Source organism: Oryx dammah, unplaced genomic scaffold, assembly GCF_014754425.2.
Source record: "Oryx dammah isolate SB20612 unplaced genomic scaffold, SCBI_Odam_1.1 HiC_scaffold_23, whole genome shotgun sequence".
NCBI lineage: Eukaryota > Metazoa > Chordata > Mammalia > Artiodactyla > Bovidae > Oryx > Oryx dammah.
Window position 1 is genome coordinate 21,590,897 of NW_024070207.1, and position 25,992 is coordinate 21,616,888.

Consider the following 25,992-nt stretch of genomic DNA (forward strand, 5'->3'; position numbering starts at 1 on the left):
ACTTTCTTATTTCTGAGTTGTTTTATTGTGCAATCATCAGCTCTGGGCTTAAAGATAAAAAGTTTGTCCTTTTCTCCCCCTCGAGAAGCCAAGACTCCTTTCTCCTTCTCTAGGGCTCTGGACCCCTTTCTCCTCCTTGGGGACTTCTTATCAGCTTACCCAGGAATTGACTCTCTCATTCCTCCCCTTTTGTTTTAGGAGAATTATGTTGCCAAGGGAAAGGGTCATCGTTTTCATTCCATAACTACTTCCTGTTGTGATGTGGCACTGTCTCTGAACTGTTGAGGCAACATATTCTCCTAACCCTCAAATTGAGGGGTCCCAAGTAATAGTTTGAGGAGGTTGTGGCACTTATAGGAGCCTGGACAACCATTTGTAATCTAAAACCTTTCACATGGTTAGAAACTAACCCCATTATACAGTTAAAGATGTAAGGCAAAATAGTCATTAAAACAATTTAAAACCTAATCAAAATTAAAAGTCACATTATGTCCATAGTTAAGGTATAATGTGCTATATAGTCTATCTTAGTATTGTTAGATGTCATCAGATCAAGAAGAGGCATCACATATGATTGTTGTTGGTGAAAGTATTCACAGAGTTGAAAAAAGTCCTTTTTTTGAAGTGAAGAAACCAGCCATGCAAAGCCTTTCCCTGATGGGGAGGTTGAAAAGCTGAATGCTGAGTCACATAGTTATTTCTAAGGTTTTAAGATCTATGACAATATTTGTGCACAAAAACGATCTGACATTGAGACAGTTCCTTCTTCTTAGGGTCAGTTTGAGCCCTCATTAAAGCTATGGGTAAAACTTTAAACCCCAACTGTCTTGTGTTTCCTTAGTTAGCTTATGTAGATGCCTTTTAATAATATCATTAGACTTTTTAACTTTTTCTGAAGATTGGGGTCTCCAGGAACAGTGTAAGTGATATTCTATTCCTAGAGCTTTCAACACCCCTTGAGTTAGAGCAGCTTTAAGGACAGAGCCATTGTCACTCTGAACTTTAGAGTTTAAGGCCCCAGTTATATAATGAGAAGTCAGTACAGTAAGATTTTGCGCCTTAGTAAACTTATCAGCTTTAGGCATTAGCAAAACAATGGTAGTAATTACCCTCAAGCAATGTGGTGGCCATAGCCTTTATTTTTAGTAACAAACAAACTAAACTCTGATTCTGCAGGCAAGCTCAAAGTTGGAGTCTGCAGGAGTTTGAAGAGCCTTTTGAGTCTCTGGGGACCAAACCAGCTTGTCAGTTTATGCCTGTTGAGTTTCAGTTATAAGTTTATATGATGGCCATGCAAGTTCCCTTAACCCAGAATCCAAATGCTGCAATAGCCTGTGATGCCCAAGAATCCTCTCCATTGTCTTAAAGTCATAAGTAGAGGATGATATAGCATAAGTTTAACTCTAAAAAGTATCCTTCAAATTAATGAGTGAAAAATATTTGGTTCGTTCAGGAATTTCAGACAATAAAGTATAAGAATTAGGTATTTATTATTCATATATGTTGAACAAGTGTCCATTTACCTTTTGACTTTTTTACACCCAGAATAGCAGTGTTAGGACATTTTAGATACCTTTGTACCATAAAACATAGTTAACTCATCTTGTTCATTCAGTTTGCAGAAAATATCTAAAACATTCAGGCAATTCAAGAATAGATGTTTGCTTTATATAGTAAATTGTCTATCACCACACAGAGGGCTTCACAGACACTCAGTTGTCCAAGAACAAGACAAAGAGTATCTCTGGTCAAGGAATCATCTACTCTTTTGGCATCTGCCCATTAGTAGTATGGGTAATCAAGAACTGAGATCATATTTATGTTGTTATTCTAAAGTAGATCAATGTTGCAACTTTATTCAAAAATGAGGAGGTAATTAAAATAACAGTTTATCTGAAAGCTAACCAACAAACACACTAAAACAATTAGGCCTTATTCTCTTATTTTCCTCTCAGCAATATAAAACTTGTGATAAACATATCTATGTAAAACTTTAAAGATAATTTTTAAAGTTACACTGTAACTTTTTCTTCTTTAAGCCCAATTGTCAGAATTGACATAAAAGTCTTATTATCCCCTTTCTTACCCTCTAGATAATTCAGTTAGTCTTCTGTTGATGGCTATACAATTAGTAAGAGTTTGGTCATCACAGATTTTGTTTACTTTTGTATTGAAAGTGGCTTGCAAAAATAAATGGATAGAAATTGCTGGCTGTACTCAAAATTCTCTGCCATTAAAATGAGAAGAAAATACTGGAAAAAATATGAAAATTCATGAAACATCAGGTATTTCTTCCAGTCAAGCTCAAATAATAGATATTTACCCTTAATAAAATTATTTCCTTTTATATTTCCAGCGTAACATGAATTTTTACATATGCATGAAAATTCTAGTCATCATTTAGCTAAAATATCAATCTGCTGAAGAGTGTGGAAAAGGCTCATGTGGGGGATATACTTGACAAAATTATTAAGTAGCATTTCTTTGTCTTTCATTTTGAATGAATACACTGAGAGTCTTTCTAAAGTTCTATTAAAACTGTATAGACAATTAAGTCACTCTTAAACAGATTGATCACTTCATACTTTTAAAATATAGTTTAAAAAAGTATATGTAAAAGAATTTAAGCATATATTACCTATTTATTAAAATTTTATACCAAATCACTTCTATTTTTTATAAGTAAATAGAAATAATTTCTTTTGTTTGTTGAATGATGATTGCTTAATTCTGAAAGTGTACCTAAGAAGCACTTATAAACTAATGAACTATTAATCATTTGTTATGATTAGACCATTTACATCTTTAGTAATTTTAAGGTATTTATTATTTTGTACTGATGTATGCAGTACCATTAGTGAAGGACACTGAAGGCTTGGGATACATGAGATGATTTATTGATAGTAGTGAGAACAGTATGCATTCTGACATCAAAACACAGTCTACTTATTGAATTCAAGACAGTTATTTAATTTCTTTGATTTGTAAAATATCTTTATGTTGAGAAATATCTTAATTATTCATCTTTGCTACCACTGCTATAGTGCTAGTTCCCAGAAGGCATGCTTTGACCCTTGTGTGCAATCAAAAAAAAAAAAAATGAAACTCATTATATCTAACACAATGTCTTCTCCTCCCTACCTCCCTCACCCTAAAAAGAAGAATGGCTCTTGAATTTATAATAACAGTGTTCAGATAAAAAAAAAAGAGCCATTAAGGTCAAGATCTTACCTACACTGCTGAAAAATAGTCAAGTGAATATGTGTGTAACTGAGTAAATTAAATATTTCTAGATATTTTCCCAGTTTTGCTGCTTTAGTTGATATGTGGGAACCAAAACATCATTGATTTGGTGCAAGTTGTCCTTTAAAAATACAACTCTGACTACAAAAGAAAGATGCAATAAAACAAGATAGTTTTTATATATAATATTAATTTGAGTTAGAAATAATGTTTTTACCAGTGATTTGGGATTTTTTTAAATTTTATATGATTTTCTAGTTTTTTTAATTTAAATGGAAATTTATGAATGACTATGATTTTCATCTCAAAGGTCCAATAATAGCATTCAACTTATACACACACATAGACACACACTCACTCTCTCATACAAACACAAAAACACATGCACTCTTCCCAGAAAAGGTCAAGCTTTCAAAAACTGTATCCTCTTTTCACTATACAATGGAATAAATATGATTTGTTTTACTCATAAATGCTTAAATAAATCTTAACTAACTTCAGATTTTACTTGTCTTTTTTAAAAGTTGTTCAATATCTAATTATTTTTTCAATAGCTACAATCACTTTCTTCTCATTTAATGGAAACTAGAAGCACGTTGCCAGAAAAAGAGAGCCATAGCAACATTTATACTTTTTGTTTTTCATAATTAATTCAAGTTTTCTAAGAATTGACTCCAGAGTGCTACAAAAGTCATCATGAATTAGAAAGACACTCTAATATGAGCCCCCAAAATGTACTGTCTGACTATGTTATAAAGTCAGTGTTGTGTTAGGAATCAACTATGGCAAAAAGATAAAGCTTACCTGACTAGGTATGAATGGTGAGTAGTATTGGTCATGGCTAATTACCCATTATAATGGGTAAGTAATATTGATGTTAATTTCTGGAGACTACTGCATTTTGTTGTTGTTCAGTCACTAAGTTATGTTTGAATCTGTGACCCCGTGCAATGCACCATCAAAGCTTCCCTGTCCTTCACTCTCTCCCAGAGTTTGCTCAAATTCATGTCCATTGAGTTGGTAATGCTTTCTGACTGCCTCATCCCCTGCTGCCACCTTTTCCTTTTGGCTTAAATCTTTCTGACTCATTGGAAAAGACTCTGATACTGGGAAAGACTGAAGGCAGAAGGAGAAGGGGACAACAGAGGATGAATGGTTAGATGGCATCACCGACTCAGTGGACATGAGTTTGAGCAGGCTCCAGGAGTCGGTGATGGACAGGGAAGCCTGGCGTGCATAGGGTTGCAAAGAGTCTGACACAACTGAGTGACTGAACTGAACTGAACTTTCCACTATCAGGGTCTTTTCCAGAGTTAGCACCTCAAATTAGGTGGCCTAAATACTGGAGCTTCAGATTCAGCATTCAGTTCAGTTCAGTTCATTTCAGTCACTCAGTTGTGTCCGACTCTTTGCGACCCCATGAAAGGCAGCACATGAGGCCTCCTTGTCCATCACCAACTCCTGGAGTTTACCCAAACTCATGTCCATCGAGGTGGTGATGCCATCCAGCCATCTCATCCTCTGTTGTCCCCTTCTCCTCCTGCCCCCAATCCCTCCCAGCATCAGGGTCTTTTCCAATGAGTCAGCTCTTCGCATGGGGTGGCCAAAGTACTGGAATTTCAGCTTCAGCATCATTCCTTCCAATGAACACCCAGGGCTGATCTCCTTCAGAATGGACTGGTTGGATCTCCTTGCAGTCCAAGGGACTCTCAAGAGTCTTCTCCAATACCACAGTTCAAAAGCATCAATTCTTCGGTGCTCAGCCTTCTTCACAGTCCACCTCTCACATCCATACATGACCACGGGAAAAAACATAGCCTTGACTAGATGGACCTTTGTTGACAAAGTAATGTCTCTGCTTTTTAGTATGCTGTCTAGGTTGGTCATAACTTTCCTTCCAAGGAGTAAGCGTCTTTTAATTTCATGGCTGCAATCACCATCTGCAGTGATTTTGGAGCCCCCCAAAATAAAGTCTGACACTGTTTTCACTGTTTCCACATCTATTTCCCCTGAAGTGATGGGACAAGATGCCATGATCTTCGTTTTCTGAATGTTGAGCTTTAAGCCAACATTTTCACTCTCCTCTTTCACTTTCATCAAGAGGCTTTTTAATTCCTCTTCACTTTCTGCCATAAGGGTGGTGTCATCTGCATATCTGAGCTTATTGATATTTCTCCCAGCATCTTGATTCCAGCTTGTGTTTATTCCAGTCCAGCATTTCTCATGATGTACTCTGCATAGAAGTTAAATAAGCAGGGTGACAATATACAGCCTTGACGTACTCCTTTTCCTATTTGGAACCAGTCTGTTGTTCCATGCATAAGTCCTTCCAATGAATATCCAGGGTTGATTTCCTTTAGAATTGACTGATTTGGTGTCCTTGTATATCAAGGAACTCTCAAGACTGTTCTCCAGTACCACAGTTTGAAAGCATCAATTCTTTTGCTCTCAGTCTTCGTTGTGTTCCAAATCTCACATTAATACATAACTACTGGAAAAACCATGCCTTTGACTGTATGAACCTTTGTTGGTAAAGTGATGTCTCTGCTTTTTAATATGCTGTCTAGGTTTGTGATAGCTTTCCTTCCAAGGAGTAAACATCCTTTAATTTCATGGCTTCAGCCACAATCTGCAGTGATTTTGGAGCCCAAGAAATCTGTCACCTCTTCCATTTTTTCCCCCTTCTATTTGCCATGAAGTGATGGGATCAAATGCCATAGTCTTCATTTTTTGAATGTTGAGTTTTAAGTCAGCTTTTTCACTCTCATCTTTCACCTTCATCAAGAGGGCTCTTTAGTTCTTATTCATTTTCTGCCATTAGAGTGGTACTACCTACATATCTGAGGTCGTTGATATTTTTGCCAGCAATCTTGATTCCAGCTTGTGATTCATTCAGCTCAGCATTTCACATGAGGTCCTTCCTCTGCATAGAAGTAAACTAAACAGGGTGACAATATACAGTCTTGACATATTCGGTTCCAAATTTTGAACTAATTCATTGTTCTATGTCCGTTCTGTTGCATCTTGACCCATATAAAAGTTTCTCAGGAGGCAGGTAAGGTGGTCTGGTATTTCCATCTCTTCAAGAATTTTCCACAGTTTGCTGTGATCCACACAGTCAAAGCCTTTAGTGTAGTCAATGAAGCAAAAGTACATGTTTTTAAGAGTCGGACACGACTGAGCGACTGAAGTGAACTGCACTGAACTTTCTTTTTCTATGATCCAAAGAATGTTGGCAATTTGATCTCTAGTTCCTCTGCTTTTTCTAAACCCAATTGTACATCTGTAAGTTATTGCTTTACATACTGCTGAAGTCTATCTTGAAGGATTTGAATACAACTTCACTAGCATGTGAAATGAGAGCAACTGTATGGTAGTTTGAACAGTTTTTTGGCATTGCCCTTGTTTGGGAATGGCATGAAAACTGAAGCTTTCTAATCCCGTGGCCACTGCTGAGTTTTCTAAATTTGCTGACATATTCAGTGCATCACTTTAACAGCATCATCTTTTAGGATTTGAAATAGCTCAGCTGGAATTACATCACCTCCACTAGCTTTGTTCATAGCAATCCTTCTTAAAGCCCACTTGACTTGACACTCCAGAATGTTTGTCTGACTCTAGGTGAGTGACCACACTGTTGTGACTATCCTAGTAATTAAAATCCTTATTTATTTATTTTTGTACAGTTGTTCTGTGTATTCTTGTGCTCCCCGGATGGCTCAAATGGTAAAGAATCTGCCTGCAATACAGGAGACCCAGGGTTAATCCCTGAATTGGAGAAGATCCCCTGGAGCCAGAAATGGCTACTCACTCCAGTATTCTTGCCTGGAGAATTCCTTGAAGAGGAGTCCATGGGGTGGCAAAGAGTTGGACATGGCTGAGTGACTAACACTTTAACTTTTTTTTTTTCCTGTGTGTTCTTGCCACCTCTTCTTAGTCTCTTCTGATTCTGTTAGATTCTCACTGTTTCTGTTCTGTATCTTGCATGAAATATTCCCTTGATCTCTCCAATTTTCTTGAAATGATATATTGTCTTTCCCATTGTATTGTTTTCCTCAATTTCCTTGCATTGTTCATTTAAGAAATCCTCCTTATCTTTCCTTGCTATTCTCGGGAACTCTACATTAAGTTGGGTTATATCTATCCCTTTCTCAATGCTTTTCACTTCTCTTCTTTTCTCAGCTATTTGTAAGGCATCCTCAGACAACCACTTTGACTTCTTGCATTTCTTTTTCTTTTGGATGGTTTTTGTCACTGCCTCCTGTACAATGTTATGAACCTCTGCCCATAGTTCTTCAGGTACTCTATCTACCAGATCTAATCTCCTGAATCTATTCATCACATCTACTCTATGATAATAAGGATTTACTTTAGATCACACCTGAATGGCTGAATGGCCTAGTGGTTTTCCCTACTTTCTTCAATTTAAGCCTGAATTTTGCAATAATGAGTTCATGATCTGAGCCACAGTCAGCTCTTGGTCTTGTTTTGGCTGACTGTATAGAGCTTCTCCATCTTTGGCTGCAAAAAAGATGAACAATCTGATTTTGGAATTGACCATCTGGTGATGTCCATGTGTATAGTCTTCTCTTGTGTTGTTAGAAGAGGGTGTTTCCTATGAGCAGTGTGTTCTCTTGACAAAACTGTTATTGTTAGACTTTTCTCTGCTTCATTTTGTATTCCAAGGCCAAACTTGCCTGTTACTCCAGGTATCTCTTGACTTCTTACTTTTGCATTCCAATGACCTACAATGAAAAGGACATCTTTTTTTCAGTGTTAGTTCTAGAAGTTCTTGTAAGTTTTCATAGAATCAGTCAACTTCATTTTCTTTGGCATTAGTAGTTGGGACATAGGTTTGGATTACTATAATTTTTTATTTACATTTATTTTATTTTAATTGGAGGCGAATTACTTTATAATATTGTATTGGTTTTGCCATACATCAACATGAATCCACCATGGATGTACACGTGTTCCCAATCCTGAACGTCCCTCCCACCTCCCTCCCCATACCATCCCTCTGGGTCATCCCAGTGCACCAGCCCCAAACATCCTGTATCCTGCATCGAACCTAGACTGGCAATTTTTTATTTGCCTTAGGAACGAACTAAGATCATTCTGTCATTTTTGAGATCCACCCAAGTACTGGATTTTGGACTCTTTTCTTGACTATGAGGGCTACTCCATTTCTTCTAAGGGATTCTTGCCTACAATAGTAGATACAATGGTCATCTGAATTAAAGTTGCTCATTCCTGTCCATTTTAGTTTACTGATTCCTAAAATGCTGTTATTCCCTCTTGCCATATGCTGTTTGACCATCTTCAGTTTTCCTTGATTCATGGACCTAACATTCTGTGTCCTTATGCAGTATTGTTCTTTACAGCATTGGATTTTACTTTCATTGCCAGACACATCTATAACTGAGGATCATTTCTGCTGTGGCCCAGGCACTTCCTTCTTTCTGGAGTTTTAGTAATTGCCCTCCATTCTCCCTCAGTAGAATACTGGACACCTCCCAACCTGGAGGGCTCATTTCTCTGTGTCATACCGTTTTTGCCTTTTCATATTGTTCATGGGGTTCTTGTGGCAAGAATACTGGAGTTGCTTGCCATTACCTCCTTCAGTGGACCAAGTCTTGTCAGAACCCTTCACTGTGACCCATTCATCTTTGGTGGCCCTGCATAGCCTGCCTCATATTTTCATTGAGTTACAGCAGCCCCTCACCATGACTAGGTTGTGATCTATGAATGAGTATTACTGTTTTATCTACCAAATATTACTGTGTGTCCTGCAGTGGTATAGAATCTACCTGCCAATGCAGGAGATGCATGAGACTCAGTTTGGATCCATGAGTCAGGCAGATCCCCTGGAGAAGGAAATGGCAACCCACTTCAGTATTCTTGCCTGGAAAATTCCATGAGCAGAGGAGCCTGATGGGTGGGCTACAGTCCATGGGGTTACAAAGAGTTGAACACAACTGACTGAGAGAGTACTAGTGCTAAATTTTGCTAGGTATGGTAATTTAATTAGCAGAGCAATAATCTAAGATGACAAAATTGTCCTTGAAAAAAGTGACAATTTTTTAGAGGACTATTACTATATTTAGAACATATAATTAAAAGAGAAAATGATTTCTAGAAGTTTTTACTTAGTAAATTCTACTCATACAGGCCACCTTGGGAATTCATAATCTGAATTCAGTTTATTTAAAGAAAATGTTTATTGTTGTGGATGCTTAAGGGAAAATCCCAAATTCTATCACAGTATATCACTAATGTGGTTTTGAATATAAGCTTCATCTAGCTTTACATTCTCCATCCTCATTCCTTGATATCTCTCTTCTTAAATTACAAAGAGTTTTGTGAGAAAACTTGAAAAGATATAACACTACAGATTCCCAAAACTGCACCTAATCTTATATTTGGGTTGCTTCCCTTTCTGGATATTGTTGTCCAAACCTTTGACTTTCACAGATCTCATTAAAGAGTGATAGGATCTTTAAGAACTAAAATAAAACAAATCACATGAGGTGTTCATTTTAATTCCCTATTTTATAAATAATTGTGACTAAAATATACAGTAACATTTGAGAAGAGACCACTGCACAGTATATACAAGAATTTGCCATTTTAATGAGATTATAAAATGCAAAAAGGACCAAGAATATACAAATTATAGTCTTCTTATCATATATGCAGTATAATGTACAGTGTATATATTTATATACATTCATATATTCTTAGTAATGTTAAAACATTTAGTCATCTTTTGTTTAAACTGGTTTCATGCTGGTTTCTGTGGAATCTTCTACTGAGGACTTATCATTAAGTCTGCTGCATTTAATAAAGGGTTATAAGGAGGACCTAAAATTATTTTTTTCTCAATTGAAACTTTTTGTCCTTTTTTAAAAAATATAATTGTGCTCTTTTTTTTCCCCAGTGTGTCCAGTTCCCTTTATGTTCCCTGTTTATCTGGAAAGTAGCTTGATCTCTTCTGCTAAAACATCATATTCATGGCAGTTTAACTGGTTTGCTTGAAGTGTCTGATTTTCACACTCAATGATTTTTTTCTGGGTTTCAGCAATAATAAACATGATTTTATTGTTTTTTTTCCCTAAATTTTCCATGTCTCCATAAAACATCTAAAATAACATGCCATTATAAAAATATACCTAGTTGATTTTCAAAGTGAGCTGTGACTGAATAGCAGCAATGCAAATTTGTAAATAATTATTGTATCAATATCTATGAGTTTTAAGCAGGCATCATTGAAAGGTCAGTCCTGAGCTTGTACATAATAATACTCTCTTGCTGCTCTGGCAAATGCAAACCAATTGTCCTCCTGTCTCTTCATTTGCTCTGTGCTGTTAGCTGTAAACATAGAGAATAATTGCTAATTGTTATGACCAGCAGACAAAGTGTGACTTTGTAATTTATGGTTTGTCTACCACAGAAGAATCATTATTTTCATAGTCTACCACAGTTTGTATTTGATCAGATGGTGACTGCAGCCATGAAATTAAAAGACGCTTACTCCCTGGAAGAAAAGTTACGACCAACCTAGATAGTATATTCAAAAGCAGAGACATTACTTTGCCGACTAAGGTCTGTCTAGTCAAAGCTATGGTTTTTCCTGTGGTCGTGTATGGATGTGAGAGTTGGACTGTGAAGAAGGCTGAGCACCGAACAATTGATGCTTTTGAACTGTGGTGTTGGAGAAGACTCTTGAGAGTCTCTTGGACTGCAAGGGGAACCAACCAGTTCACTCTGAAGGAGATCAGCCCTGGGATTTCTTTGGAAGGAATGATGCTAAAGCTGAAACTCCAGTACTTTGGACACCTCATTCAAAGAGTTGACTCATTGGAAAAGACTCTGGTGCTGGGAGGTATTGGGGGCAGGAGGAGAAGGGGACGACCCAGGATGAGATGGCTGGATGGCATCACGGACTCAATGGACGTGAGTTTGAGTGAACTCTGGGAGATGGTGATGGACAGGGAGGCCTGGCGTGGTGCAATTCATGGGGTCGCAAAGAGTCGGACACAACTGAGCGACTGAACTGAACTGAACTGATGCTGAAGCTGCAGCTCCAATACTTTTGGCTACCTAATGTGAAGAACCGACTCATTGGAAAAGACCCCGATGCTGGGAAAGATTGAAGGCAGGAGGAGAAGGTGATGACAGAGGTTGAGATTGTTGAATGGCATTACCCACTCGATGGATATGAGTTTGAGAAAGTTCCTGGAGTTGGTAATGGACAGGGAAGCCTGGCGTGCTGCAGTTAATTGTGTCACAAAGAGTCAGACATGTCTGAGCAACTGAAATGAACTGAACTGATATGAAATTATCAAATCTCAGAAACACAAAGAAAAAAGTGAAAACTGTGAATGGAACCTTAGAAAATTAAGAACTATCATCAAACAGAACAATATATTCAGAACTAAAGTCCCAGATGGAGAAAAGGGAGAAAATGTGCAGAGAGTTTCTTAGAACACTTAATAAGGTCTTGGACATATGTTATCAATGAATACTTGAATGGAAAGGTGTTTAAAATGTTTCACAGTATCATCCCATATATTGTTCATTTACAAAAGGAAAAAAATGTACTTTAAGTAAACAAAGATCTGGCAGTTACCATCTTTAACAAGTAATCATCTTAGCATCACCAGCAGTGGGGCAGCTTGACATTCTGTATCTCTCCTGATGCACTAAGAGATGCACCACAGAGTGAGAAATTGTAATTTAAATCTACTAAGAAAAGAAAAACAAAGAAGCAAACAGAAAAATCTAAGTTTTAGGACATTCTACAAGAATTCAGAATGGTTGAAAAAGTTCAAGGTCATAATGGAAAAAAAATGCCAGAAAGAAGTATTCCTTATTAAATTAAAAGAGGAAAGAGAAAAAAAAAAGAGAGAGAGAGAGAGAAAAGACATAACCTGATGGGTGTATAAATTTTGACTAGATCCTGGATGAGGAAAAAAAAAGTTTTAAAAGACATATTAGAACTATAGGGGCAATTATTCCATATAAATCTATCATACTAGATTTTACTGAGCTATTGATCTCAGGTGTTGCAATGGCACATCTTAAGATGTGAAGTGAAGTGAAGTCACTCAGTCGTGTCCGACTCTTTGTGACCCCGAGGACTGTAGCCCACCAGGCTCCTCCATAAGATGTAGAATATCCTTATTCCTAGTAATAGCTATGGTGAACGATGTTGGATTTGTGATCTCTGAAGAAGATTTAGCTTTGGGCCCAGGGACCAGGCTTGATCACTCAGACCTTTTGTGTAGCAGAGTTTTATTAAAGTATAAAAAGGGATAGAGAAAGCTTCTGACATAGACATCAGAAGGGGGGTGGAAAGTACATCCAGTCACTAGTCTTATCAAAGCCATATATAGTTCTACCAGACTCACTCCCACAACATACATCTTAAATTATCAAGATTAGAACTAACAACAGAAAGGTCTGACCAGACCCACTCCCACTCCCACAATATAATTTTAAGATAGCAGGATTAGTCAGAATGTTCTTAAGAAGGAGAAACATGTCCTTGAGCAGGATACATTGTTGTGATATAGTTTAAGATGAGTTGTTTTGTTGTGTAATCATTAGCTCTGAGCTGAGAGAAAATAATGTCTTATGTAACTAAGACAAAGCAATGTGGAAAAATTGTCCTTTTCTCCAGCACTGTGCCCCGTTCTCCTCCTCAGGGACCCTGGACTTCTTATCAACCTACCTAAGAATTGACTCTTTTACTAGGAGATAAATGCTTATATATTCAGGCATGAAGTGTCATATTGTAATAACTTACTTTCAAATGATTCAGTAAAACAGATAAAGTACTTTTGGTAACAGTTAAAAATTGGCGGGTCTTGGGGGACATTATACATTTGTTCTTTCCCTTGAACTTTTCTGCATGTTTAAAAATTTCAGTGTCAAAATGTTTTCTAAATTCTTGAAATTCATCAAGACCATTAGCATAAATTCATCTCTTCTATGATTGTGATTTGTGAAAATACAAAGTTGTAACCAGTCAATTAATAAATATTTATTGTGCTCCTACTTATATACTTAAAAAAGAAGAAATAATAGTAGTGAATTCCCAAAATTTGAGGAGATAGATTTGAAATACAAGTATCTAAATGAACTTTTTGTAGGATAAACCAAAGAGACCCAGACACACTGTAATGAAAATGTAAAGGACAGAGTTGTCTAGAAAGCAGCAAGAAAGAAGTGACTCAGTACATACAAGGAGTTATCAATAAAATTATCAATAATTTTCTGAGAAGAAACCTTGCAAGAGAGAAAGCAGTGGTATGATATACATTTGTCCCTCAATATCCATGGGGGATTGATTCCACGACCCACCACAGATACAAAAATCTGTGGATGGGTTCAATCCACAGATATGAAGGGCTTACTCTAAATAAAGTGCTGAAAGAAAAAAAAATCTTGAATATTCTGTATCTGTAAAAGTGGTCCCTTTTACATGTGGCTCAGTGGTAAAGAATCCACCTGCCAATGCAGGAGACACAGCAGATGCAGGTTCCATCCCTGGGTCAGGAAGATCAGCTGGAGGAAATTGCTACACACTCCAGTATACTTGCCTTGAAAAATCCCATGGTATGACTTAGTGACTGAGCATGCACGCAACCTTATCATGGTAATCATTTCACAATATATATGAATATCATCATCACATTGCACATCTAAAACTTACTCAATGTAATATGTCAGTTATATTTCAGTAAAACAATATAAAAGGTGGAAATATGTTTATTTTCTTGACGGGAGACAACTGTAAACAATATTGTGGAACTCTCAGGCTTGAGATTCTCCAGGAAATATTTCTGACGTGCAATGAATACTTCATGGAGAAGCTCCAGAACATAACAAATTTGAAAAAATATTTTAAATTATACCTACAGTTCTACCATATCATGCCTAATGATTTAACTGTGATGTCAATAAAATTTTTAAAAAGTGGTTTGTATTTTGAAATTTATGTTTGTGCATATAAAATTAGCATGACGTCTGCAGCTGTACTATATATAATTAGATCCATGGTTACAGTCCAGATATAAATACTAATCATGACACTTCACTTTAATGGAGGTTAGGGAGAAATGATAGTAAAATATTTAGGATTGGTGGGCAAATATTGTTTACTTTAATTCAGTTTATTTCTTTTAGAAGTGATGTGCCTAAATGTCCACTGAATATTTGCACACTCACTAGGAGAAACAAACCATATTCTCACACTTATCCCCCTTTCAGATTGGCTACACAGCATGCTGAAAACATGAGTGTTAGCAGATTTGAGGAGCAGTTCTATGCTGTAAACCATTCACAACAAACTCTTCAAAAAATGGAGAACTACTTGAAAGAGAAAAAATTGTGTGATGTGTTACTCATTGCTGGACATCTCCAGATTCCAGCCCATCGGTAAGTATACTGAGTATAGCACGTATGAATGAGAAAGAATCAGTCCACTGATTACAAATTGGAGCTTTTAAGAAAATAGATTTTTATGTCATTATATTAAAAATGCACTAGCCCATATGATCCATGTCACCCTGTGATATTTAGAAGAGCTAAACATTAGAGAAATTAATGAAGAAAAGCAGCACAAATTCTCTAAAGAAAATAAACTTAATTTACTTTTCTAATTTCACTATACTTTCCTGACATATGAAATATGTATGCAGAAAGCATACTTATCAGTATTACACATTTACTGACTGTATTTCATGCTTTTCAGTGAGATTATGGACTGTTTTAAATTCCTATGAAACATTCCTATTTCTAGGTTGGTTCTTAGTGCAGTGTCTGATTATTTTGCTGCAATGTTTACTAATGATGTGCTTGAAGCCAAACAAAAAGAGGTCAAGATGGAAGGAATCGATCCTGATGCACTTAATTCCTTGGTGCAGTATGCTTACACAGGTAAGTGCTTGGTATGGATTAACTCATTCAATCCTCACAATATCTCTACATCATATAACTCACATTATTATTAGCCTGTGAGTCTATTATTAGTTAGAGGGAAAACTGAAGGATAGACCAGTTAAGTAAATTTCCTAAGGTAGTAAATGACAGAATCAGTATTTAAATTCAATAGTATGAAAGAGGAAGAGGTAAATAATATGCTATAAAATTTGGGGCCATGAGAAAATATAACTATATTAACACAAAGCTATAAGAGCATGTCTGTCTCTCTCTCTGTGTGTCTCATGTTGTGGACACATTCTCATTTGTAAAGCTAAGAGTGGAAAAGGAATATTCTACCTCTATAGATTTAGTTTCATTTCTTGAAATAATAATGTCATATTTACTCAAACCATAAAACAAAGGTAACAGGAACAGTTTTGGGGCCAAGAAACATTTATTCATTCATTCATTCCAAATTTATTTGAGGAATGATTGACAAATATAATCATATATATTTAAAGTATACAACTTGATAATTATATATACATAGGGCTTCCCTGGTGGCTCAGACAGTAAAGAATCCACCTGCAAAGTGGAAGTCCCAGGTTCAATCCCTGGGTTAGGAAGATCCCTGGACAAGGGAATGGCTATGCACTCCAGTATTCTTTCCTGTAGAATCCCATCTACAGAGGAGCCTGGCATGCTATAGTGCATGAGGCTGCAGAGTCGAACACGACAGAGCAACAAATACACGCATACACATATACATCAATTCAGTTCAGTTCAGTCACTCAGACGTGTCTGACTCTTTGTGACCCCATGAACTGCAGCACTCCAGGCATACCTGTCCATCATGAATTCCCGGAGTCCATCCAAACCCATGTCCATTGAGTCGGTGATGCCATTCAACCATCTCATCCTCTGTCATTCCCTTCTTCTCCTGCCCTCAATCTTTCCCAGCATCAGAGTCTTTTCAAATGAGTCAGATCTGGTGGCCAAAATATTGGAGTTTCAGCTTCAACATCAGTCCTTCCAATGAACACCGAGGACAGATCTCCCCCAGGATGGACTGGTTGGATCTCCTTGCAGTCCAGGGGACTCTCAAGCATCTTCTCCAACACCACAGTTCAAAAGCATCAATTCTTCAGTGCTCAGCTTTCTTTATAGTCCAACTCTCACATCTATATATGACCACTGGAAAAACCATAGCCTTGACTAGACAGACCTTTGTTGACAACGTAATGTCTCTGCTTTTTAATATGCTGTCTAGGTTGGTCATAACTTTCCATCCAAGGAGTAAGGGTCTTTTAATTTCATGGCTGCAATCACCATCTGCAGTGATTTTGGAGCCCAGAAAAACAAAGTCAGCCACTGTTTCCACTGTTTCCCCATCTATTTGCCATGAAGTGATGGGACCAGATGCCATGATCTTAGTTTCTGAATGTTGAGTTTTAAGCCAACTTTTTCACTCTTCTTTTTCACTTTCATCAAGAGGCTCTTTAGGTCTTCTTCACTTTCTGCCATAAGGGTGGTGTCATCTGCATATCTGAAGTTATTGATATTTCTCCCGGCAATCTTGATTCCAGCTTGTGCTTTCATCCAGACCAGCATTTCTCATGATGCATTGTGCATATAAGTTAAATAAGCAGAGTGACAATGTACAGCCTTGACGTACTCCTTTTCCTATTTGGAAACAGTCTGTTGGTCCATGTCCAGTTCTAACTGTTGCTTCCTGACCTTCATACAGGTTTCTCAAGAGGCAGGTTAGATGGTCTGGTATTCCCATCTCTTTCAGAATCCTCCACAGTTTATTGTGATCCACACAGTCAAAGGCTTTGGCGTAGTCAATAAAGTAGATATAGATGCTTTTCTGGAACTATCTTGCTTTTTCAATTATCCAACGGATATTGGCAATTTGATCTCTGGTTCTTCTGCCTTTTCTAAAACCAGCTTGAACATCAGGGAGTTATCAGTTCATGTATTGCTGAAGCCTGGCTTGGAGAATTTTCAGCATTACTTTGTTAGCATGTGAGATGAGTGTAATTGTGTAGTAGTTTGAGCATTCCTTGACATTGCCTTTCTTTGGGACTGGAATGAAAACTGACCTTTTCCAGTCCTGTGGCCACTGCTGAGTTTTCCAAATTTGCTGGCATATTGAGTGCAGCACTTTCACAGTATCATCTTTCAGGATTTGAAATAACTCAACTGGAATTCCATTACCCCCACCAGCTTTGTTCATAATGATGCTTCCTAAGGCCCACTTGACTTCACATTCCAGGATGTCTGCCTTTAGGTGAGTGATCAGACCATCATGATTATCTTGGTCATGAAGATCTTTTTTGTACAGTTCTTCTGTGTATTCTTGCCACTTCCTCTTAATATCTTCCTCTTCTGTTAGGTCCATACCATTTCTGTCCTTTATTGAGCCCATCTTTCTTGAAATAGACTAGAGATCTCTTCAAGAATGATGGGCTCAATTAAGGACAGAAATGATATGGATCTAACACATACATACATACACATATAGTGGAATGTTTATCAAAATCAAGGTAAGACATCTCATATAGTTAACCTTTTTCTGTTGTTCTGTTGGTAAGACCACTTAATATACACTTTTAGCAACTTTCAAGTATGCAGTAGCCAATACTACATTGCTTCAGTTGTGTCCAACTCTTTGCAACCTTAGGGACTGTAGCCGGCCAGGCTCCTCTTGTCCTTGGGATTCTCCAAGCAAGAATACTGGAGTGGGCTGTGTGCCCCCTTCCAGGGGATCTTCATGATCCAGGGATCAAACCTTCATATTCTATGTCTCCTGCATTGTCTGATGGATTCTTTACCACTAGCAACACCTGGGAAGCCCTCAGTACCCAATACTATATTATTAACTATAATCACCATGCTGTACTTCATATCCTAGAACTTGTTATAACTGAAAGTTTGTACCCATCAATCTACTTTTCCCCATCTTCCCTTCATGCCTCTATTTCATATACAAGTGATACCATATAGTATTTTTCCTTCTTTATCTTATTTCAGTTAGCATAATGCTCTCCAGTTTTATCCATGTTGTCACAAATGGCAGAATTTCCATCTTTCTCATGGTTGAGTATTATTCTTGAGTGTGTGTATCACATTGTATTAATTCACTAATCTGTCAATGGACATTTAAGTTATTTCCATATTTCATGAATAATGCCAAATAAACATAGCAGTTCATGGGGTTGCAAAGAGTCACCAACGATTTAGTGGCTAAAGAAAAACAACAAAACATGGGAGAGCAGCTACCCCTTTAAAGATCCAGTTTTCCTTTCCTTTGGAGTGGGATTACTGGACCCCATGGTAGTTCTCTGGCCACCTGATGCAAAGAACTGACTCATTTGAAAAGACCTTGATGCTGGGAAAGATTGAAGGTTGAGAGCAGAAGGAGATGACAGAGGATGAGATGCTTGGATGGCATCAACAACGCAATAGATATGAGTTTGAGTAAGCTCCAGGAGTTGGTGATGGACAGGGAGGCCTGGCGTGCTGCAGTCCATGTGGTCGCAAAGAGCTGGACATGACTAAGCGACTGAACTGAACTGAACTGATGGTAGTTCTAATCTTTAATTTTTTTTAAAGAGTCTTCTTACTGTTTACCATAATCGTTGACCCAATTTATATTTTCACCAACAATGTACAAGGGTTCTCTTTTCTCCAAAGCCTCACCAACATTAACTGTCTCCTCTCATTTTGATAATAGCCATTCTAACAGGTGTGAGGTGATATCTCATTGTGGTTTTGATTTGCATTTCCCTGATGATTAGTGATGTTAAGCATCTTTTAATGTATCTGTTTGTTATTTGTATGTCTTCTTTGGGGAAAAAATGTCTATCCAGATTTTTTGCCCATTTTTAATTGTATTATTTGCTTTTGTGCTATTGAGTTGCAGATATTTTCTCTCATTCTGCAAGTTTCTTCTCAGTTTATTTTTGTATCCTTTGCTGGGGAGAAGTTCTTTAGTTTGATGTAGTGTCACTTGTTTGTTTTAGCTTTTTCCCCTGTGCTTATGGTCTCTTACCCAGGAAATTATTGTCAAGACCAAGGAGCTTTTATGCTGTTTTCTTCTATGGGTTTGATGGTTTCACTCATTGAGAAATGAATATCATTCTTCATAACCAGGCCAAGTTTCAATGTCTATGACAAGTGAAACTCTATATCTGGTTTGGAGAATAGTTTGTACTTCTTAGTTTCATGAGATAGAGGCAGGGCTCTCCTTTCAAAATCCAGATAGGAAACAATACATGAAAGTCTGCTAATGGACTGGATCCCTTTACAACATATTTTAAAGGCTGAACCAAATACTGTAATATTCTATTTTATAGTTATGCAATTAGATAGAATCCATATTATGGTATTTTAGAAAGCAAAATTATAAAATAATAATTCATAGTTTATATAACCCATATGAAATATTCTTTACAACTTCTCTAAGCGTGGCTAAAACAAAAATATAGAAATATAACTTATCAAAATAGTATAACATTTACAATGATTCATCAGTATTTCTTGCTTAAAAATAATGATGCATCAATAAAAGTTAAACAGCTTAAATTGCTCTGATCTTGATTTTTAAAAATCTTTATGGATATTTTAGCAGAATCTGTTTTTATACCTAAGAAAATAATCATATAAGCAGTTCTTTATCTGAGGACACTTGGCAGTATTTTCTTTCTTTTAAAGAAGTGCTAGTGATTAATTCCAGGCATAATATTTGAGCAAAGTCACTCTAATCAGCTAATAAATGCAGATGCAAAAAAAATTGACATATAAGCTTAATGTTCTTATTTTCCCACAGAAATGATAGTTACCTGTATAGCTCATCATATGATCCTTATGTGAAAGTGAGTTAAGTATCTCAGTCATGTCTGACTTTGCCACCCCGTGGACTATAGTCCGCCAGGCTCCTCCATCCATGGGATTCTCCAGGCAAGTGTACTGGAATGGGTTGCCATGTCCTCCTCCAGGGGATCTTCCCGACCCAGAGATTGAACCCAGGTCTCCCACATTGCAGGCAGATGCTTTACCATCTGAGCCACCAGGGAAGCCCCATGATCCTTATGTAATACATCATAAAGTTTCTTGAGTCCTAGTGTAGACAATATTTGATATTAGATTTATATACAGGTCTAGGATGGTATATACAAGAAATTGCTGTTCTTTGCAATGATGGTATTCACAGTTCATTTGCTCCAGTTGTTTTTCATAATCATAATCTTGCTCCTTTCAGCCATATTGTTAATGTTTGTACAGACTCACTTGCATATATTCACCTCAAATGGCATTCCCTAAATAGTCACTGTACGCTGGAAAAAATAGCCCTATTAATGAGATAAATTGAACATTTTAGCTCTCTAGCATATTTGTGTCTTTCTTTATGGAATATATAATCATTCTTTAATTTTTCAAACAATCTAGGTGTCCTGCAATTGAAAGAAGATACTATTGAAAGTTTGCTGGCTACAGCTTGTCTCCTGCAGCTGACTCAAGTCATTGAAGTCTGCTCCAATTTTCTTATAAAGCATCTCCACCCTTCAAACTGCTTAGGGATTCGATCATTTGGAGATGCCCAAGGCTGTACAAATCTCCTAAATGTGGCGCATAGATACACAATGGTAAAATCAATTGATTCATGTTGTATTTATGATATATTAACATAGTATCTACGGAGAAGGCAATGGCATCCCACTCCAGTACTCTTGCCTGGAAAATCCCATGGACGGAGGAGCCTGGTGGGCTCCAGTAAATGGGGTCGCTAAGAGTCAGGGACGACTGAGCGACTTCACTTTCACTTTTCACTTTCATGCATTGGAGAAGGAAATGGCAACCCACTCCAGTGTTCTTGCCTGGAGAATCCCAGGGACGGGGGAGCCTGGTGGGCTGCCATCTATGGGATCACACAGAGTCAGACACGACTGAAGGGACTTAGCAGCAACACAATATCTAACCTAATGAAATGTTTACTGATATGTGTGTTTAGAACCATTCCAAGGTAAAGATTATAATGTTGGGATAACATTAAAAAGCAATATAGATTTATATAATTTTCAAATTACTTGCACATAATAAATATTAGCTAAAAATATTGGTCTGGTTGATCTGTATACAAACAAATTTCACATTTTTTAAGCTAAAAAGATTTAATTAAACCTCAGAACTTTGAGAAGTGAAAATATTAGCAGTAATTAAATTGGACAAGTATATATTTCAAGTAGAATCCACAGTAATAGATTAACAATTTCCCTGATGTTTTTATATTATTAGAACTTCATAAAGTTGTACAAATTATTGTTTCTAATGAAATTTAGATATCATTCAATATGTAGAAAGGAAATATTAATGGCCCATTGTTAACTGTAGGAGCTTAAGAACTGTCGAAATTAGTAAGTCAGACCATTCTATTGAATGGACTTTTTATTTTCCAATTAAAATATGTATTTTGGTTTAAAACAATTCACAGTTCAATTCCTTAATTAACTTAAAGTCCCTCTCAATTCTACTAGTAGTTATAATAAACTAAATCAACATGTTTAATGTTAATTCTATAAAAGTTGCATTGGATAAGACAACCTTTATTCAGTCAAGTGACAGTGACATGAAATATAGATTATCTGTAGAGAGACAAGTAGACAGAGGATATTAGATAAATCCTTACCATTCGTGCTAAATCAAATTAAAAGATAAAATTTCGAGCTAAGAAAATAGCTACATTTATTTAAGATTCAAAAATAAAAGACAAGTACATAAAAGTGAAAAAGAATCACAACTAAAAGCAACAATAAAATTAATATTACAATTCTATAATTGAGATATATATAATTAAAAATTATTTCTAGAGTTTTATATAGACCTCAAAATTTTCAAATTTTCAATATTTAGATTCTCTAAAAAAGTTCTTGTAAAACTTCGCCTCTGTTCTTCCCACCCTTGGTCATTTTTCAATATTTGAAGTTTTAAACATGTTCCTGAAATGATACCATATTATAATGGATTGACATTTTAACATGTTATTTAATTATGCTATTTATATTCATATGTCTTAAATAGAGACACCATATAAATTACAGAACAGCAGTTCAAAGGTTAATCTTACTACAAAAGCCAAACATGAAAACTTCCTGTTAAATTACTTAAATTCTTGAACTATGTATTAACAGTTTCCTGTCTGGTATCTTACTCTTGCTGACAAAACACATTCTGATAAACAGCTTGAATTATTTTTGTTGCTCAAAATGAACTTGTCTTCCTTTTCCTATTATGTGACTGAAACTGAATGCTAAAGCAAGATGTACATAAAAATGCAACAATGTTGTCTCCTTTAATGTCTCTAGTTATTTTAGTATCTATTATAAATTTGGTAAAATATGCCAAGATCGTGCTATAATAATGCTTTAATAATACTGTATTGATAGTATAAAATACAAATAACTTTAATGTCTAAGAATAATGTTAATCTCTAAGAATTTAGTCATTTGAACCAATAAACAGATTGTCTTATCTAATGTGAGTGGGCCTCATCCAGAAATATCCTCACAGACACACCTAGAATAATGTTTGGCCAGAAGATTCCAGGGCTGAGTCAAGTGGACACATAAAATTGACTATCACAGTCATATAAATAGTAGGCTGCACTGATGAAACATTCAGGAAATAGGCTATATTCATTTAATATGATTTAACACAATGTAGTTGTGGATTTTAAAAGATGAATACCAAATCAAGGGCACACACACAAAAGACACTTGGGAAGGTGATTAGAAGAAAGCATTTACCTTGAAATTAGTAAAATAAAACAATTTAAAATTAATCTTTAAGCTTGACTAAATATCTGTTTTATAGTACTGGATATTTCAGTCCCATATGTATATAATTTAATTAGCCATTGAGGTTTTACATACTAAGCTAATCTTCCTCTTTTTTTCCTCTCTGTCTCTATTTTTATTTTCTTTCATCGGACAGTAGATAGAAAGGAGAACGAGATATGGGATCATGAATAACAGTTATACAGCTTCAAAGTTTACATACACTATCAGTAATAGGTAGCCATAAGTTTTGAAGTGTTTTATCTTTTTCTTAACCCTTTCATAAAAATTATGTCATTTATGAAAGTCAGCTGTAGTATCAAATAAAATGAAGTAGACCTGAAGGCATAGATGTGAGTCCACACTTAGCCATTTACTGTGCAGGAGATCAAACCAATTAACAACCTGTTTTCTCTTCACAGTAATTATACTTTCCACAAGATCGCATTGGTGTGACTTAATGTTTATAAAAGAAATTTTTAAAGTGTGAAGTGCTGTACAAGTATAATGAATTATTAGTTTTAGTACTAACTTCACCACTTTGCTATAGGTGAGAGGGTTTTCAACAAGGAACATCTGCTATAGTAAATTCACCAGTTCTCCCCTTGGTGCTTGCCTTAGTCACAAGGAGGCTCTTTGTCGAAAAAGGCAAGTCAACTTGGAATTTATGGTCTTAGAGCCTCCTGATGGGACTATCACGCTTGATGATTGGTGTATGGAGAATTTTGTTATTAGGTTAACTGAGTTTCACAATGAATAAACTCAAGGGGATAAGTGGTTCATTGGCAGAAGTCTCACCTCCCACAATGACTAAACTCGGAATGGAGATGAAAGAGTGATCTGGTTTATCCAGATCCCCCAGTTATAAAGAGGCTATCTTAAGCTGCTTCCAAAATCAGTGTACTAGGCAATATAAGTTACCAACTAAACAGCTAAATGCAAAATAATGAGATAAGAATATTCCTTTATATCAATTTCAAAAGTATATTTTACTGAATTTAAACTTAATATCTTCACTATGAAAAATATTCCAAAAGGTAATTGTGTTGTCAATTAAATATATATAATATTATAAATAGAAAAAACATAGTAATGTTTTGATTTTAAAAGTTGAAACATAACTGCCTGAGATTTGATACTTGACAAAAATACAGCACAAATGACAGAAGGGAGAATTAAGGTAAAATATACAAAAATTGAAAGATAGCCCCACTATCCCTCAACAAACAACTCCATAAGAATCATTTTCAGATAAACCTTAACTTGTAGATCTTTATTCATTATAAAATATACCTTTGCCTTGATTAATATATCGTGTTTTTTCACAAGAGGAAGGAGTTTTTAATTGACCTCTTTTTCTCATCGCAAAATAATTCAGTATGTTGCCCCCTCAAATGCACAGCCTCCCCCAGGCCTTCTTTGATTCCTCAGCTTCAGAAGGCACATCCGACCCCCCTCTCATGGGCGGCAATAGCATCTATTTTTTATAAATGCATATATCTGTCTCTCTGACTTTTTCTGAAGTTTAACAAAGTAAAATGCTTTGATAAGCTTATTTTGTTAAGAAGTTAAAGCACAAAATTTCAGTAGATCTCTCTTTTCTAGGAACACTTCACCAAGGTAATACAGAACCAAGAATTCCTCCTCCTTCCAGCTAATGAGATTTCAAAACTTTTGTGCAGTGATGACATTAATGTGCCTGATGAAGAAACCATTTTCCATGCTCTAATGCTGTGGGTGGGGCATGATGTGCAGGCTAGGCAACAAGACCTAGCAACGCTGCTTTCTTACATCAGATTGCCGTTACTTCCACCACAGGTATGGAAACTTACTCAGGTAATGGAAATTATAATTCTAAATGACAACTGGACATTAATCTATTCCTTACTTCCCTGGTGGCTCAGACGGTAAAGTGTCTGTCTACAATGCGGGAGACCTGGGTTCGATCCCTGGGTCAGGAAGATCTGCTGGAGACGGAAATGGCAATCCACTCCAGTACTATTGCCTGGAAAATCCCATGGACTGAGGAGCCTGGTAGGCTACAGTCCATGGGGTCGCAAAGAGTCGGACACGACTGAGCAACTTCATTTATCTGTTTTATATGGAGAATTTCTAGTACAGGATTTGTTTCACAGAAGGACAAATACAGCCTTCAGTTAGCAATATTAATAATGATAAGAGAGAGGGGAAAGAAGGTTTAATAAAAGACCTACAAATAATCTCAAAACTTTAGCATACTCATTAGTTTCAGTTTTCTCTCACCAAACAGCACTTGTAACAAGCAGGGGAAATGACTAAAGCTAACTCTTTTTCTTTTCCTACCACCCTCTAGGAAAGGTGATAGTAATTATTACAGTAGCATCCCAGAGGAGACTCTAGGAAGGTGTTAGATTCTGAATAAAACCTACTAACTAACATGAGAATTAACTGCTATGATTGAAACCATATTAAAGAGTTTCAGATGCACTTAGAGCATCATTACAGTCAGTAATCAACTTTTATTGAAATACATAACAATGCTATGTTAGTTTCAAGTGTATGGCATATTATATATATATATAAACTGAGCATAACACACTCCAGGACCATCCATGTTCTTGCAAATGGGAATTTTTTTAATGGCTGAGTAGTATTCCAGTGTGTGTATGTATACACCACATCTTCTGGTGAGTAGGCTTATGTCTCTTCTCAGTTAGTTGTTTCACCTGAGGCATCCCAGGATTAGTGCCTATAGTCTATTGGATAGGGGCAAGTCTGACTGCTATTAAGCTAAAGGGAAGTTTCCAAAATGGCCCTTGCTAGGACCAGTGTCCACATGGTAGAGTGAACTCCCACAATGGTTGCTGCCCATGTCTGATTCTAAGGTGAGCTATCTATTGCCTTTCCTGGTGACTCTAAAATCAGCTGGTAGCTCTGACCCTGTCTCCTTTCAAGTTCCTGTTTTTTCCCTGGATCCCAAACCATGTGAAATTTTGTGTGT

General features: G+C 36.4%; 1 protein-coding gene across 2 annotated transcripts in view; it reads left to right on the top strand.

The window, feature by feature from the left end:
• The window catches only part of KLHL4 (kelch like family member 4), an 86,595-nt gene that overhangs the window by 19,986 nt on the left and 40,617 nt on the right, over positions 1–25,992 (top strand). For both annotated transcript variants that reach the window (XM_040265124.1, XM_040265123.1), the window contains exons 2-5: positions 14,521–14,688; positions 15,053–15,189; positions 20,629–20,825; positions 24,618–24,830. In XM_040265124.1, the coding sequence (XP_040121058.1) occupies positions 14,521–14,688; positions 15,053–15,189; positions 20,629–20,825; positions 24,618–24,830 (715 nt within the window). The remainder of the gene's footprint in view (positions 1–14,520; positions 14,689–15,052; positions 15,190–20,628; positions 20,826–24,617; positions 24,831–25,992) is intronic.